Source organism: Thunnus albacares, chromosome 3 (assembly GCF_914725855.1).
Source record: "Thunnus albacares chromosome 3, fThuAlb1.1, whole genome shotgun sequence".
Taxonomy (NCBI): domain Eukaryota; kingdom Metazoa; phylum Chordata; class Actinopteri; order Scombriformes; family Scombridae; genus Thunnus; species Thunnus albacares.
Genome location: NC_058108.1, coordinates 7,620,322 through 7,634,503, shown reverse-complemented (window position 1 = coordinate 7,634,503; position 14,182 = coordinate 7,620,322). Strand labels below are relative to the sequence as shown.

The 14,182-nt window shown below is 42.3% G+C and overlaps 1 protein-coding gene across 1 annotated transcript; it reads left to right on the top strand.

The window, feature by feature from the left end:
- The first annotated feature begins 1,042 nt into the window (after window positions 1–1,042).
- On the top strand, window positions 1,043–14,056 carry mri1 (methylthioribose-1-phosphate isomerase 1). The gene is made up of 6 exons (XM_044346089.1): window positions 1,043–1,649; window positions 2,615–2,838; window positions 6,405–6,574; window positions 6,687–6,863; window positions 6,955–7,179; window positions 9,109–14,056. The coding sequence occupies exons 1-6, from the start codon at window positions 1,518–1,520 to the stop codon at window positions 9,240–9,242; spliced, it is 1,062 nt and encodes a 353-aa protein (XP_044202024.1). The 5' UTR covers window positions 1,043–1,517; the 3' UTR covers window positions 9,243–14,056.
- Window positions 14,057–14,182: the final 126 nt, after the last annotated feature.

Genomic DNA, 14,182 nt, shown 5'->3' with positions numbered 1-14,182 from the left:
CTGGGTTTGTGTCATCATTGAGCTGTAGTACCAGCTGTTTCTCATTTAGATTGTTTTCTTATCAACATTTAATATTCTGCTGTCTTCGAGACCCTTTAACAACTCATACTTACATACTTAACATGTTTTTATCAGCTTGACACTTCTTGACTTTTCCTAATTCATGAGAATTGCTTATAACCGTGATATTGGACTGATAACATCTTTAAAAAGTCTGCTACAGAAGATTAAGATTACCTCTGTTTGTACTCTCAGAGACCTCAGATGTAAAAAAGGATTTAAATACTATAGGTTTTCATATGATCTATACTTGTGATTAGTGTTGATAGCTTTTTATGCAGCACTACTCCTCCCAAATCCTGAAAAAGCGTTTACACACACACATTTGCACTCTTGTGCAAATATGTGCGTTGCAAGTCTTGCAAACACAGGGGCAGGGCTCCACGCCTGGCAGTAAATTTTGTTTAGAGGATCTCAAACAAAAAGAACATATTTGTTCATGTAAAGCCGAAATAAGACATTAAATATTTACCTATTTGGTGTAATAATGATTCATGGTGATTTATTTTTGGCACCATCAAATGAGCAAGTTTAGTTTGTGGGTTACCACTGCAATACTTTTCTACACATTACTGGGTTTTAAAAAGGTCACAGGAAAAGAAAAAATGTATATAATGGAAAATATTGGTTGGTTTTGAAATAATTAAAACTATTTAAACATGCAGTAGTGAGGTATCTAAGTGGGCCCCCCAACAATGAGATTAAAGACAATGTAAAGTAATTTAAAGACAATAAAGACAGGGAGTAAAACATTGAAATCTAAGACAAAAATAGATATTTTTTTGCAGACAATGCTTGCAGTTGTTGGGGGGAAGCTTGGGGCTTTGGTGTTATGCTAATAACGTATTTGAATGTGAAATTTCCCCTGACAAAGGGGGGAAAGATGAGAGGGGGGGATGGTGCAGAGAAAGGCAGAAACAGTGGAGGGAGTCTTGACATCCGGCGACATTTGGTGGGCGTGGTCAGAGAGGCGAGGGCTTCCTGCTCGGAGGACACGTGGTTCCTGCCTGTCAGTGTATGAAGGTTTCCAGCCCTCCTCTCACTCCTCTCTCTCCCCCTTTTATCCTCCCGTACAACACGGCAGACCTTCTCCTGTCTTTTTTACTCCGTCCGTCCCACCCGCACCTCCTTCTCCCTCTCTCCTCCTCCTGCTACACTTTTCCTGCTTTTTTTTTTTCTCTGTCTTTGCGACGGTTCTCGGGACTGACGACAGCCAGGCCGCGGTCACTTCAACGCGTTTCTGCTCAGAAAGAGACAGATAGGAAGAGAGAGAGAGAGTGTGTGTGTGTATGAGTGTGTGAAAGTGTGTGTGTGAGAGAGAGAGAGAGAGAGAGAGAGAGGGAGAGAGAGAGAGAGAGTGAGTGAGTGAGTGAGAGAGTGCGTGTGCGCGCACCCCGCCCGCAACCGGCCCATCCGTGTTATTTTTTCCCCCTCCATCCCACCTCCGCTTTTCGGTCATGACGCTGGAAGCGATCCGCTACCGGACCGGGTCTCTGCAGATCCTCAACCAGCTGCTGCTGCCTCACCAGACCGTTTACGACGAGATCCGCTCGGTGCAGGACGCTTACGAGGCCATCAAGTCCATGAAGGTAAAGAGCAGGACTCTCTGTTCCTCCATCATCCCCCCCCTCCCCTCCTCACTCCGGGCTTTCACCCACTTCCACGCCGTCCTGCATGCCCCGCCGCATGTGCGTTTATTCCCGTTGTGTATGTGTGTTTGTGTCGGCTCTTTTGTGCTCCCACCGCTGCACGCATGTGTTGCCATATGCCCGCCGCCGTGCTCCCGTTATCGGCCTGTATTTTTGTTTTGGATGCACCTGCAGCACCCACCCCTCCTCCCCCCAAAAAACACCCTTAATTTATAGTTTTCACATTATCATGTGCAAGCGCGACTAACTAGGTATCTGCACGCAGTCACCCACCCATGAAATCTGCCCCCCCTCCTCCTCTTTCTTTGGGAGAGATTATTGATGAATTATTAATGACCTTTGCCAGGGTTTTTGTTCGCGTTTTGGTCTTGTGCTGCACTCAGCAGTGACACCTCCTCTTGATTTATCTCTTCCTACCTGAAGCCCCGACTGATTTAAAAAGGTGTTCAGGCAGTTTTTTAAGTTCACGTTTCCAGATGTTCACTTATTAGGGCTGCACAGAGACTCACTCTTTTGTCTTCCCAGTTACACACTCACAGCTGCTACACGTTTGGTCCTCTGTGTGTGTGTGTGTGTGTGTGTGTGTGTGTGCGTGTGTGCGTGCGCGCGCGCCAGAGTGAAGGAATGTGCCATAAGCAGAGAGGATGATGTCATGATAATGGAGCCTAATGGTAGAGAGAGAAATGACTCCAACACAGAGATGATATCATTTCAGTCAAAGCTGTCATGACAACTTTTGGCTCAGTGATCACCAGCCTGCTTAAAACTAAGTAATGGAGAGAGAGTGATTGATTATCCTTAAGTCGCCAAGGGGAGAGCGAGCTGCTAGAAGCTGGTATAGAAACCAGAGAGGAGGACGACCACAGTGTGATGATAACTATCCCCTATCCTCCCTTCCCCTCCAGGTGCGGGGAGCCCCGGCCATCGCTATCGTCGGCTGCCTCAGTCTGGCTGTGGAGCTGCGAGCCGGAGCCGGCGGTGATGACCCTGTGACCTTCATCAGGGAGTCTTTGTGTCAGCTGACCTCAGCCAGGCCCACCGCCGTCAACATGGGCCGTGCCGCTCGCGAGCTGATGGAGTTTGCTGAGAACGAGAGCATGGAGAAGAACTCGGAGCAGCTCAGAGAAAGGTACGCTGGTTAGAGGGATGTGACGGCCTCAGAGCTGAGGCTGGTTTACCAACCAGGCAACTGTGCGGGGCCCCCAAAGGCCCCGTAGTTATGGTTTGTGGTGAATTGGTTCATTGGAGACACTGTACATGGAAATGTCTGTCCTAGCTGTGCCAAAATTAACACGGTGCATATTTCTAAATATATTTCTGTTTGACTAAGTTACCACAAACACATGTCTTTAGGGTCCTACTGTCATTTCTTCTTTTGCCCCCCCCCCCCCAGTGGGTTAATCCGGATTCTGTCCAGAGCACAAATCTTTTCCATTTTTTCCAAGATGCTGATACATTTTCCTCCACTTCTGATTTGCTTGTTAGTGTGCACTGCACCAATAATTTAGTTAAAGGCACCCAGTGGAGTGTTTGATCACTAGTAGCAGTGTGGAGCAACACTTTTACAAGTGGGTCCCAGCTGCACGTGCATGATACCACCAAGAGATGCAGAGAAGAAGACAGTTAGTGAGTAAACAATGCATTCTCAAAACTTTAAAGAAGAAACAGACATGCAAATATTCAGGACGTAAATGCATTTGCATTTGAGAAACATCTGTTAGACCTTCAGGATACACACAGTAGGTTTTGGAATAACATGTTTAATGTAAACAGAAACTCTGTTGGTTTTCCAGCACCCTTAAGGCCGATGGATACTCCATCTGCAAACGATGAGCATATTGATTGTTTGTATGTGTAATGAGTCGTATCGGTAAAGTCCTGAACTGTAAATTGAAACGCACTTTTGATACCAAGTTTGGCCGCTTGCTGTAGCCCTTCCTTATTCAACACCAGCTGCAGGTGTCTCCCTGAAAAAAAATTGTGAAAGTTATCAGATCACAGATAAGGTGAAAAATGGGAAGCCCGTTATACTATACAGTGCATGTCACTGCAGATTAATTGGCAGTGTGAAAAAGAAACACCCAGAGTGGTGTTATTTTTGCAGGATTCATTCGCTTCAACAGGACTGTAGTTTAGAGCCGCACACACAGACAAACGGTGTGAAATCAAGTTTCTTTGTCAATATCATTGTAAAAGTCAGTCTGGTTTGTTACAGTCATTCACTCACGATGGCACCTTACTCCTAATGCTGCAGAAATCCCTGGTCTCATGTTACCTTACATGAAAATGAAAATGATTCACATAAGTTCCACACAGAAATGTTAACAGAGTTTAAATTTGGGAAAACTGGTGTCAGAGCAGGAATTGACAACATCAGATGTCACAATTTGAGGTATCTGAGTTATTGAATCATTCGGAAAGGAAAAGGCTGAATCTGTGCTTCCCTGTTTGAATGGCCTTCACAAATGGTGATAAAAACAGCGTCAGTATAATCCGCTCCCGGTCATTCACTCTGCTGCCTGCTGCCAAATTAGACACAGACATTGTGATTGTGGATGACTGGTGTAATGTTGCCACAGGTTAGTGCCCCCCCCCAGCGAATGGGGACGCCTGGCGGAGCTGCTGGATCTGCTCGGGTTGCAGAGTAATGATGACGCACTTCCTTTTGGTCTTCGTTAACTACCTGACTAATCTAACTTAAACGAATATTGTCCTTTAAACATCAATTGCTCAACAATTTCAAATGAACATCATAGTGTTTAAATTTCGTCAGCTTTGTGCCATGACTTCTGTTTGTTTGTTTAGAGTTAGTGTGTTTCTTGCTATGGAGAACATATTCGTTTTTTGGGGTGGGACTAGAGCTGCTGTGTTGCTTTTTTTTTTTTTTTTTTAATTTGAATTTTTTAAAAAAAAAAGTTGTATGCGTTTGCTATTGCAAATCAGTCTTTAGCTGTCACTCTTCAATTAAGAACCATAAGCTCACCACAATGTGATTCATGTTCACATTGTGTTAATGTTACATATTATATTATCATTTATCAGATTTTAAGATTTGTTTATATGACTGAATTAAAGGAGAGTAATTATACACACATCATGTAAGAGCATGAACGCCTGCACACTTACTCCAAGCCACAAAAGTTGAATAATGACAACGTTTCGATTGTATTGTATCAGGTCAGAATGTTTAAAAAATGGAAACCATACCCATAATTGTGTGGTTAACCATCCAAACCACCCAGGCTGATAAATATCCAAAAACTATTAGCAATAGTACAATAGTACACTGTTCCTTCTCACCCAATGGAGTGTCTGAAACATCCGTCATTTGTTCCCCCTAAAGAGCACTAAGGTTACATGTAGTGCTCGATCTAGGGAATAGTGAATGAGTGTGCCATTTCCACCTCAGCCCATATTCTCACAAGGTCAGTGCCCTTGACAGGTCAGTCTCCCCCTTTTCTGTCCATCTATTTATAAGTGACTGTACTGACAAAGAAGATGAAAATTCCAATAACATATATTTCAAATATACTTAATATGGAATAGTTAATAGTTTTGCTTTGACCTGACTTACACAGTAGCAGTTTAACGGCTGTTTTGTATTTGAGATAATTACCCACCTCTGAATCGGCCTATCAGGGACACACGGTTGATTTTTATGCCTCCGTGCTGGCGACAGTCGGAGGCATAAAGTTTTCAGTTTGTCCGTCTGTATGTACGTTCCATTCTCATGAATGTGATATCTCAGGAATGCCTGGAAGGAAGTTCTTCAAATTTGGCAGAAACGTCCACTTGGACTCAATGAATGAACTGATTAGATTTTCATGGTCAAAGGTCAAGGTCACTGTGACCTCAAAACACGTTTTTGGCCATAACTCAATAATTCATACACTAGTTATGACAAAGTTTCACACAAATATCTAACAGGATAAAATGATGAAGTGATGACATTTTATATCCAAAGGGTCAAAGGTCAACTTCACTGTGACTTCATACTGTTCTGCATAAACACTTTTCTGGCCCTTATTCAACACCATAACTCAGGAACAGAAGGGGAGATTGTGATCATATTTCACATTTAGTTGGATACTGAACTGGTGACACTAATCTTGGGTTCCCACCTTGAAACTGTGGTAATTGTAAAGATCTTCTGTGCTATTGAGTTGAAGATGTGTGTGAAGCATCCAACTTTTAGAATTAATTCCTTTCAAGTCTTCACAAATGAGTCCGGACAGACATTGACGTAAACTGCAACTTGACTGGTTGGTGGAGGCGTACAACCATGAGGCGGTATTTCTAGTTGGTTCTTGAAACTCAGTGTGCACGTTAAACTGTGAGCCAGTCTCCAAAACTATTGGGTATTTTATGAAGCAGATAAAACGCTGAGTGACTACAAGGTAGGAATGGAGCAGGAATAACAGATTGATAGAAGTGATGTAAGTGTAAGAAAGAGGAGGACAACAGTAGAAGAGCAGAAGGAGAGATGAGCAAAAAACCTAACATTTAGAAACAGATTATAGAAGTGACAAATGGAGAGAGAGAGAGTCTGTAACGGAGTATCAGAGGAAGGGGAGTCAGGACAAACAGAAACATGCCGGCATATTGTAACTGCAGACTTGATGGACACATTAGGTCCACAGTGGCAGACGGAGCCTCTTCTCAATTCCCACCTCTTGTTGCCCCCCCCTTCTACAGTGTAATTGCCTGGATCGAAGACATGCTGGAGCGTGACGTCAATGACAACAGGAAGATCGGAAACTACGGCGCCCAGCACATCTTGTCTGGCGTCCCGAGGGACTCCGTGACCATCCTCACACACTGCAACACCGGCTCGCTCGCCACAGCTGGATACGGGACCGCGCTGGGTATGACTGGGAGCTGTGGGTGTGAGTGAGAAAAGAGGGTGATTGTTAAATTATTTATAGCACTGTAACTGTAATAATGAGTCCTTGTGTGTGTGTGTGTGTGTGTGTGTAGGTGTGGTGCGAAGCCTCCACGGGCTGGGCAGGCTGAAGCGGGTGTACTGCACAGAGACGAGGCCGTACAACCAGGGATCCAGACTTACGGCGTACGAGGCGGTAGCAGAGGGAATCCCCGCTACGCTCATCACAGACAGCATGGCGGCCCTCACCATGAGAGAAATGGACATCACAGGTGCGTTTGTCTCCTCTTCTCTCCCCTCATTTTATTCAAACGTTCCTCTCCGGTTCTTAACATCTCCTCTCCATCACATCCTCCCTTGAAGCCGTGGTGGTGGGTGCAGACAGGGTGGTTGCCAACGGTGACACAGCCAACAAGGTGGGCACATACCAGCTGGCCATCGCCGCCAAGCACCACGGGATTCCCTTCTATGTGGCTGCGCCCAGCACGTCGTGCGACCTGAGCCTGGAGAGCGGCAGGGACATCATCATCGAAGTGCGCCCCCCCGAGGAACTCACCAGTATAAACGGAGTCTCCATTGCCGCCCCAGGTGAGACGTGCGAGACACTGTTGTTTGTTTGTTTTTTGAGTGTTTTAGTATAAAATGAAAGTATAAAAATCTGTGACTTCAGTCGAGGACAGTCAGCGAAGGGGAAGATGTCAGGCTTTGAGAGATGGATGAGCGTGGCCCAGTTCCAGTTCCCGCCCTAAGCCCTAAGCACTGACCCTTCATCGACTTTAACTGACGTCACATGCAGTATAAGCGCCAGAGTGAAAGAAGGAGCAAAGGCTCCAAACACTTTGTGGAGGAACGGGGCAGCAATTTGTGAAATCAAAGTAAAGTGTGAGGCTTCAATTTCACAAAGTGCACGTAGACTTGTTCTTTAGAGCTCTTTCAGTGTTGATTTGTTGTTCACTTCCCCTGCCATCATTTTTCTTTTTTAGGCTTTTTTGGAGCACCTTTATGCTTTTATTAGACTGTGAGAGTAGAGTGACAACAAGAAATCAGGATAGAGAGAGAGAGACATGGAATAGAGCTGCAATGGTTAGTCGATCAAAAGAAGAATAATCGGAAACTATTTTCATAATCAATTCATTCTTTTAGCCATTTTATAAGCAAAAGCCAAAGAATAGCTGTTTCATCCTCTCAAATGTGATGATTTTAATGATTTTGTTTGTGATGATATGAAACTGAATATCTTTTGATTTTGGAGTGTCGGTCGGACAAAACAAGACATCTGAAGACTTTGATTCTGGGAAATCGTAGCATTTTTCATTTTTCACTATGCACTGACATTTTATAGACCTAAAAATTTGACAAAATAATTGTCAGACTAATCAATAATCTTCGTTAGTCCGCAGCCCTAATGGGGAATGACAGATTTCAAACCAGGGATGTCGCAGTTCATGATCAGCGACTTAAACCTCTCGACCATCATCACATCTCCTGCCGTTGTCTCTAATCTTAAAATGTGACGGATTGTGGGAAAGTCCCCCATGAAACTACTCTGCAGGTTTACAAAACGTGCGCACAAGCCTTCAAGCTCTCTGCAGGTTTCACAGCGGGACAGTCACGAGCCCTCACAGACCGGCACATCTGAGTCGGTGAACACTGAAAAAGTTTCCGCGTGTTTTTAGTTGAGTTTGTGTGAACTGCATTGAGTCGTTTGATCTCTAATTACGTTACCAGAGCAGAGAGGCACTCGGTGACATCACAGTAATTAAAATATACATTCATTTAATGAGCACAGCAGCCCCTGGAGAGGAGGAGGTGTGCTGTTACATTATGTCTCTCTTTAACTTTCCTCTCGCACTCTCGCCTCATCAGTCATGTTAACAGTATTGTAAAGATAAGGCTGCTATTATTCTATATTTTTCTTACTGTTAACAAATCCCATTTAAAAAGCCAAACTCAACAATGGGACCGATTATATATTAAGAAATACTGCTTGTGCAGTCAAAGCCTGTTGTAGCTTGATCATGAAAGTTCAGTCTTGACCGCAGAAACGGTAGTTTGACAAATGGTATCTCAAGGTCCACTTACTAGCTTTTTCCACTGAGGAAGATGCTGCAATGCGGTTGAGAGCGCCGAGAGAGGTAGCTAGCCAGATTTTTTTTTTTCTTTTCCTGAACTGATATACTTCATTCCTCTGTGCCAAAGACCTCCATTACTGTCCAAAAACTACTTAAAAACACATAAACAAGCCACACTGTTGTACTCAGTGACATGTCCCACACACACAGCGTCCTGCTTTCTTTATAGAAAATTACTGAGCCTTTAAAAATTAAGAGAAAGTCATTCAAGGTTCATACATACTGTATTAAAACTATGGCAAGTGCTTACAAGTAGACTTTGTTTTAAGGGGACTCAAGTCAAAAAGGTTGGGCATCACGGGACTAAGTTGACCTTAAGCGAAAAAGAAAATTGCCAGTCTTCAAACAATCAAGCGTCTCACTGGTTTTCTTCTGTCAACTGCAGGTATCGAGGTGTGGAACCCAGCGTTCGATGTGACCCCTCACCAGCTCATCACAGGAGGCATCATCACAGAGCTGGGAGTCTTCCTCCCCTCTGAGCTCCAGGCGGCGCTCACCGGCCGCCTCACTGCCCTCTAGAGCCCCTCCAGCTGGTCCGTGTGCGCCACTGCACCTTAACGTCACACACTCAAAGACACTCTCATTTCATCACAAAACACACACACACACACACACACACACACACATTCATGGTTGTGGTTTAATTTAATTTTGGTAAACGCACAGTCACTGTTTCATGTCAGTGGTGCGCACAGAAGAAAAATAAGTCACACACACACACACACACACATTGCAGGGAGTCAAGCAGACACATTGCAGTCTCCCCTTTCTTCTCTATACCTCTTTTTTTTCCGTAATCTCTCCATTCTCACCTTTTCCCCGAGTTTTACATCTTGTCCTTCATTCTCTCCTGCCGCCTCTCTCTCTCTTTCTAAATGGCTTCTGCAACAATGAATAGCGCTCAGCTGGACTCCAATCCTTAAATTATATTTGGCAAACAAATGTTATGAGTCATAACTGAGGTAAATTTCCAGGGCTTCTTCAACTGCAGACAAAAAAACCATGCAAAAACTCTACCACAGCAGTGACATGACTGATATTTCGATTTCAAAGGTTTTCAAAGTTGTGATTTTGATCAGCCAGGGTTTCTAAAATGCTGCTACCCACTTGTAAATATACATGTCCCTGCTGGTAGTGTGTACATATGTAGAAAACTAACCCCTGCTAGTAAAAAGTAGTTATTTTAACCAAATATGTGGTTATTTGAAATTACGAGCTGACATCAAAAATGTTATATTAACATTTAACTTCTGTTTTTTCTGTGTAGATACTTTTGTAGGGGTATAATCCAAATTTGTAGCTCAGTGAAATGAAAAGTCGTATTTCATTCACTTTTTACCCAGCGCGGCAAAATTTTGAACAAGTGGAATTTCATGATGGGCCCTCGTTAGTCAGCTGAAGCCTCTAACAGTACATGGCTGTATTTATACCTCACTCCTTGTTTGCATCTTGCTATCGCCAGTTGTACTCTATCATACATACACACACATACACATATATTGCCATACTTATTTCACACCATACTGATATTCACTATACTGCACTGGACACTCTTTGAGATTGGTGTCATTTTCGCCAGAACAGCTTTTGCTGTGAGTTATGATATCTGTTACGCTGTTTTCTTTAATGTAGATAAAGCTAATAAAGGAACAGTTCATCCCAAAATAAGTTTGGTCATCTGCTCACTTGAACATGAGTCGAGACTTCTCTGTTTTGTACAACCACAAAATATCTAAGTCAGGTTTATCCCAAATTATTTTTAAATAACAAGATAATAACTTCATATCTAAGTGAAGAGTGTGTTCAACTAGATCAGTGTCACAACAATACAAGAAAAATATGAAAGATGTTTCTTATAGTAACAAATCCAAAGAGAATTATCACCCAACACTGCAGTTCCTCTCAGTTGTGAAGGGTGTTCAGCTAATTGTTTTAGTTCTTCAGCCCACAGCTTTACTGTTTTGTTTCAGTCTCATCGCTCTCATCAGTGTGGCTTCCAGCAGCAGCAGGCAGCTGTTTTCAGCAAAAAAACATGACTTTCCCGTCACCAGACAGCAGACAGACCAAGCGATTAGCTGATGAAGTAGTTAAAGAGCCAGATTTTTCCCTCAGGGATGAGTGGAGACCAAAACAGCTGAAAAGGAGAGTAAATATTGGATTTTGACTTGTCAAGTGGACACAAACATGACATAGATTCTATTATTGCTCCATGTCTACCGAATGATTACTACCGTTTACTAACATGTCAGCCTAGACACATTTTTCAGGTTATAAAATGTTAGTTTTTAAAACTTGTTTTGCTGCCCCCATGTGGCCAAAAAAGTCATTAAATGCATTCAAAAAGACGTGCAGGTGTAGAGTGTTACTTTATAGATTTGTAAAAAGATGGTTTTAACTTCACTTACTCAGAAGTCTAAGAGAAATATCACACTGTTTGTCTAAAAAAACTTTAAAGTTAAGTTGATTATGGGGGTTGAGTAGTAGATGACTTGCTCTTCATTCTTGGGTGAACTATTCCTTTAATATCGGTGGGGTGTTTTCTGCAGAAAGCTGTGCGACTACACCTGAAAGGGACACATGGCGCAACGCCACCAACAATCAGAATGTAATATTCAACTCGGATGAAGTTGCTTTTGTTAGGGCTGTGATCAGGCCACACTCCAGACACTCGCTCACTTCTTGCCTTTGTGCTCCGTTCAGAATGTGTTTCGACTGTTTGGATTAATCTCTCCTCATAACTGAAATGCTGTTTTACTCCAGACTGACTTCCATTAGAAGTACCTGTACCTGTATGAGTAGACATTAAGGACTACACAAAAGTTTTTCTCCATAGTTATTGGCAGAAATGTCTCTTCTTGATCCTGAAGGTGGCAGGACAGGATTGTAGAACAGAAGTTGTTGCAATTATCAGATTCATCTAGTGCTGAAACGGTTGACAAATTGACGGAAAAATAATCAGCAACAGTTCAGATAATAATCATCAAGCAAAAATGCAAAACTTTCATTGATTCCAGCTTCGCAAATACAAGTATTTGCTACTTTTCTCAGTTTTATTTCATTGTAAACGGAGTATCGTTGGGTTTTGGACTGTATGTCAGACAAAACAAGCAAATTTAAAGATATTTCCTTGAGCTCTGGGACACTGAATGTTTTTACTATTTTCTGACATTTCATAGACTAAATGATTAATTGGTAAACCAAAAAATAATTGATAAATTAACTGAAAATGATCATTCATTGCAACCCTACCCTCATAATACACAAACCTGACAGCGACCTTGTATTTACCCATAACCAAAAGACTGTTACCTATCTTCAGGGTCCCATGTCATACCCAGGTTTGTGTGTGAAAGGTGTTAAACTGAGGTCCTGCAATGCGTTTGTTGTTTGAAGAGGCTTCATGAAAAAGTCCCAGATACAATGATCTACTCGCTGTACTGAATGTCATAGGCCCAGACTCGGGGGGCCAGCACTGCTCACTGCCTTACAGGTGCAGCACTAATACATGGTAACAGATGAGACCGCAGCCCCTCAGTCCTTCCTCCACCCTGGTACATATTATGTAGCCAGACCCCTCGTCTCATCAAGCTCTAACACATCTGGAGATACTCTAATTGAAAAATAACGAGACTCCTGAGGCAGCCGTTTGGTTTTCTTTGAGTCTGAAAATGCTGCTATAACTCACTGTCTCCTCATACTTTTGTAAATGAGTGTGTTTACGTACACACTAGTATCCTGGTTATATGTTGCTCACGAAGATGTCCTTGTTTAAGAAACCTAGATAGGACCTTATCCAGGTTTCTGATCATGCCATGTGTTCAAGTGTGTCTTCAACCAAAGTTGAGTAATTAGTAAAAAACATCATGATTGTTGCTCGTTGTCCATTACTGGTGATCAGATGGTCGATCTAGTTCTTTGACTTTTGAGCTTGAATTTGTCAGTGAGCTTGATGAGATAGATGTCAGAAGTCTGGGAACACAATATGTCAGCAAACCCTCTTAACACCCTTTTATTGACCTGACACACTCACTACCCTTGTGGACTGTTCACTTTATTCATCGCAACAGGTGACAAATACACAACCCCACCTTTCTACTCTACAGGACCACCGTGAGGTCCAGAGAAAACCTAAACCCTAAAAAAAAAAAACCTTAATGTTGATAATAATAATTGCAGTATCTATATTGTCATTGTCCATATCTTTAACATGCTGTAATATAAGCTCACTTATTTCTTCATTTTCATCTTCCTCCTCATCCCCCTTCATCCCTCCTCTGTCCATGCATCAAACCTCTACTCACAATGATGCTGTTAGGTCACACACAAGCATTAAAGACACTTGTGTATTTGTTTTTTCCTTTCTTTGTTTTGTACAGTTAAAGACACCAAGTGTTCGGGGGCAGATTTAGATAATGTTCCAGACATATGTAGCAACTTTGTGGCCGTCAGAGCTGCCGCATATTATTTCTTTCTAAATCTTTAAGAGGTACGAGATTTTTTTTTTTTTCGTTTTGTCTGTACATTATGATGATTAACTGTTTGGCTGTGATTTGTTGTTTTATTTCATGACATTGTGATTCCTAGTGACTAGGCCATTAGTACACCACACTGGGGAGGCCTCCTCAACCATACGCACTACCTCTCCGTCTGCCGACACAGACTCAAACACTGAAATGCACGAACACAAGCGCTTCACGTGCCAGGCTGCAGCACAGCAGATTGAGAGATTGCAGAAAAAAAAAATCTGGACTAAAATTCTCCACATCTCACTAATGTTTGTATCTTGAACCCAAAGTGACAAATAATTTGTGGCGGTGCTTTTTAGTTTGCCAAAGTAGCCTAGATTCAGGCTGGTGTGTTAAGTTGGGTTGTAACTGAATTGTGTCTGCATCATGCTATGTTTTTACACCATGCTTTCGAAGCAGCAGCAATATAGTACTGTGTTTAAAAAGATGTTCCACCAACCTCCCCTTGAGAAGCCCAACACATGCCTAATAATCAGGTGCCAAAATTCAGCGCTGCTTGCCACGTATTTTCCACATTGATTTGATTAATCAAAGCAGGTGCTTGTGTGTATTATCAATGATTAGTATGGCCTGAAATTACCATGGAAGGAGTGTTGTTCAGATGGCCTCTTTAAGTGCAAGTATGTTATTGTTGTTATTGATAATCACTTGATCTGGGTTTAATTTTGTAACATGTGGAAATAGTTCAAAACTGGATTTTTTAAAATATATATGTATATGAATATAATGCTGTAAAGTGCAGTCATGAATTAAGAGATTTCTCTTTCACATCAATACAGTAAAAATAATAAAACCACAGTGAAATTATTGTTGTGTTAGCTATGTCTGTCTCAAATATACATATTATGTTATATTATATGATATTATATTTATTATATTTATCACTGAGAAACCAGTAGTCGGCGGTAATGCAAGAAAGGGGGATAAAACCGC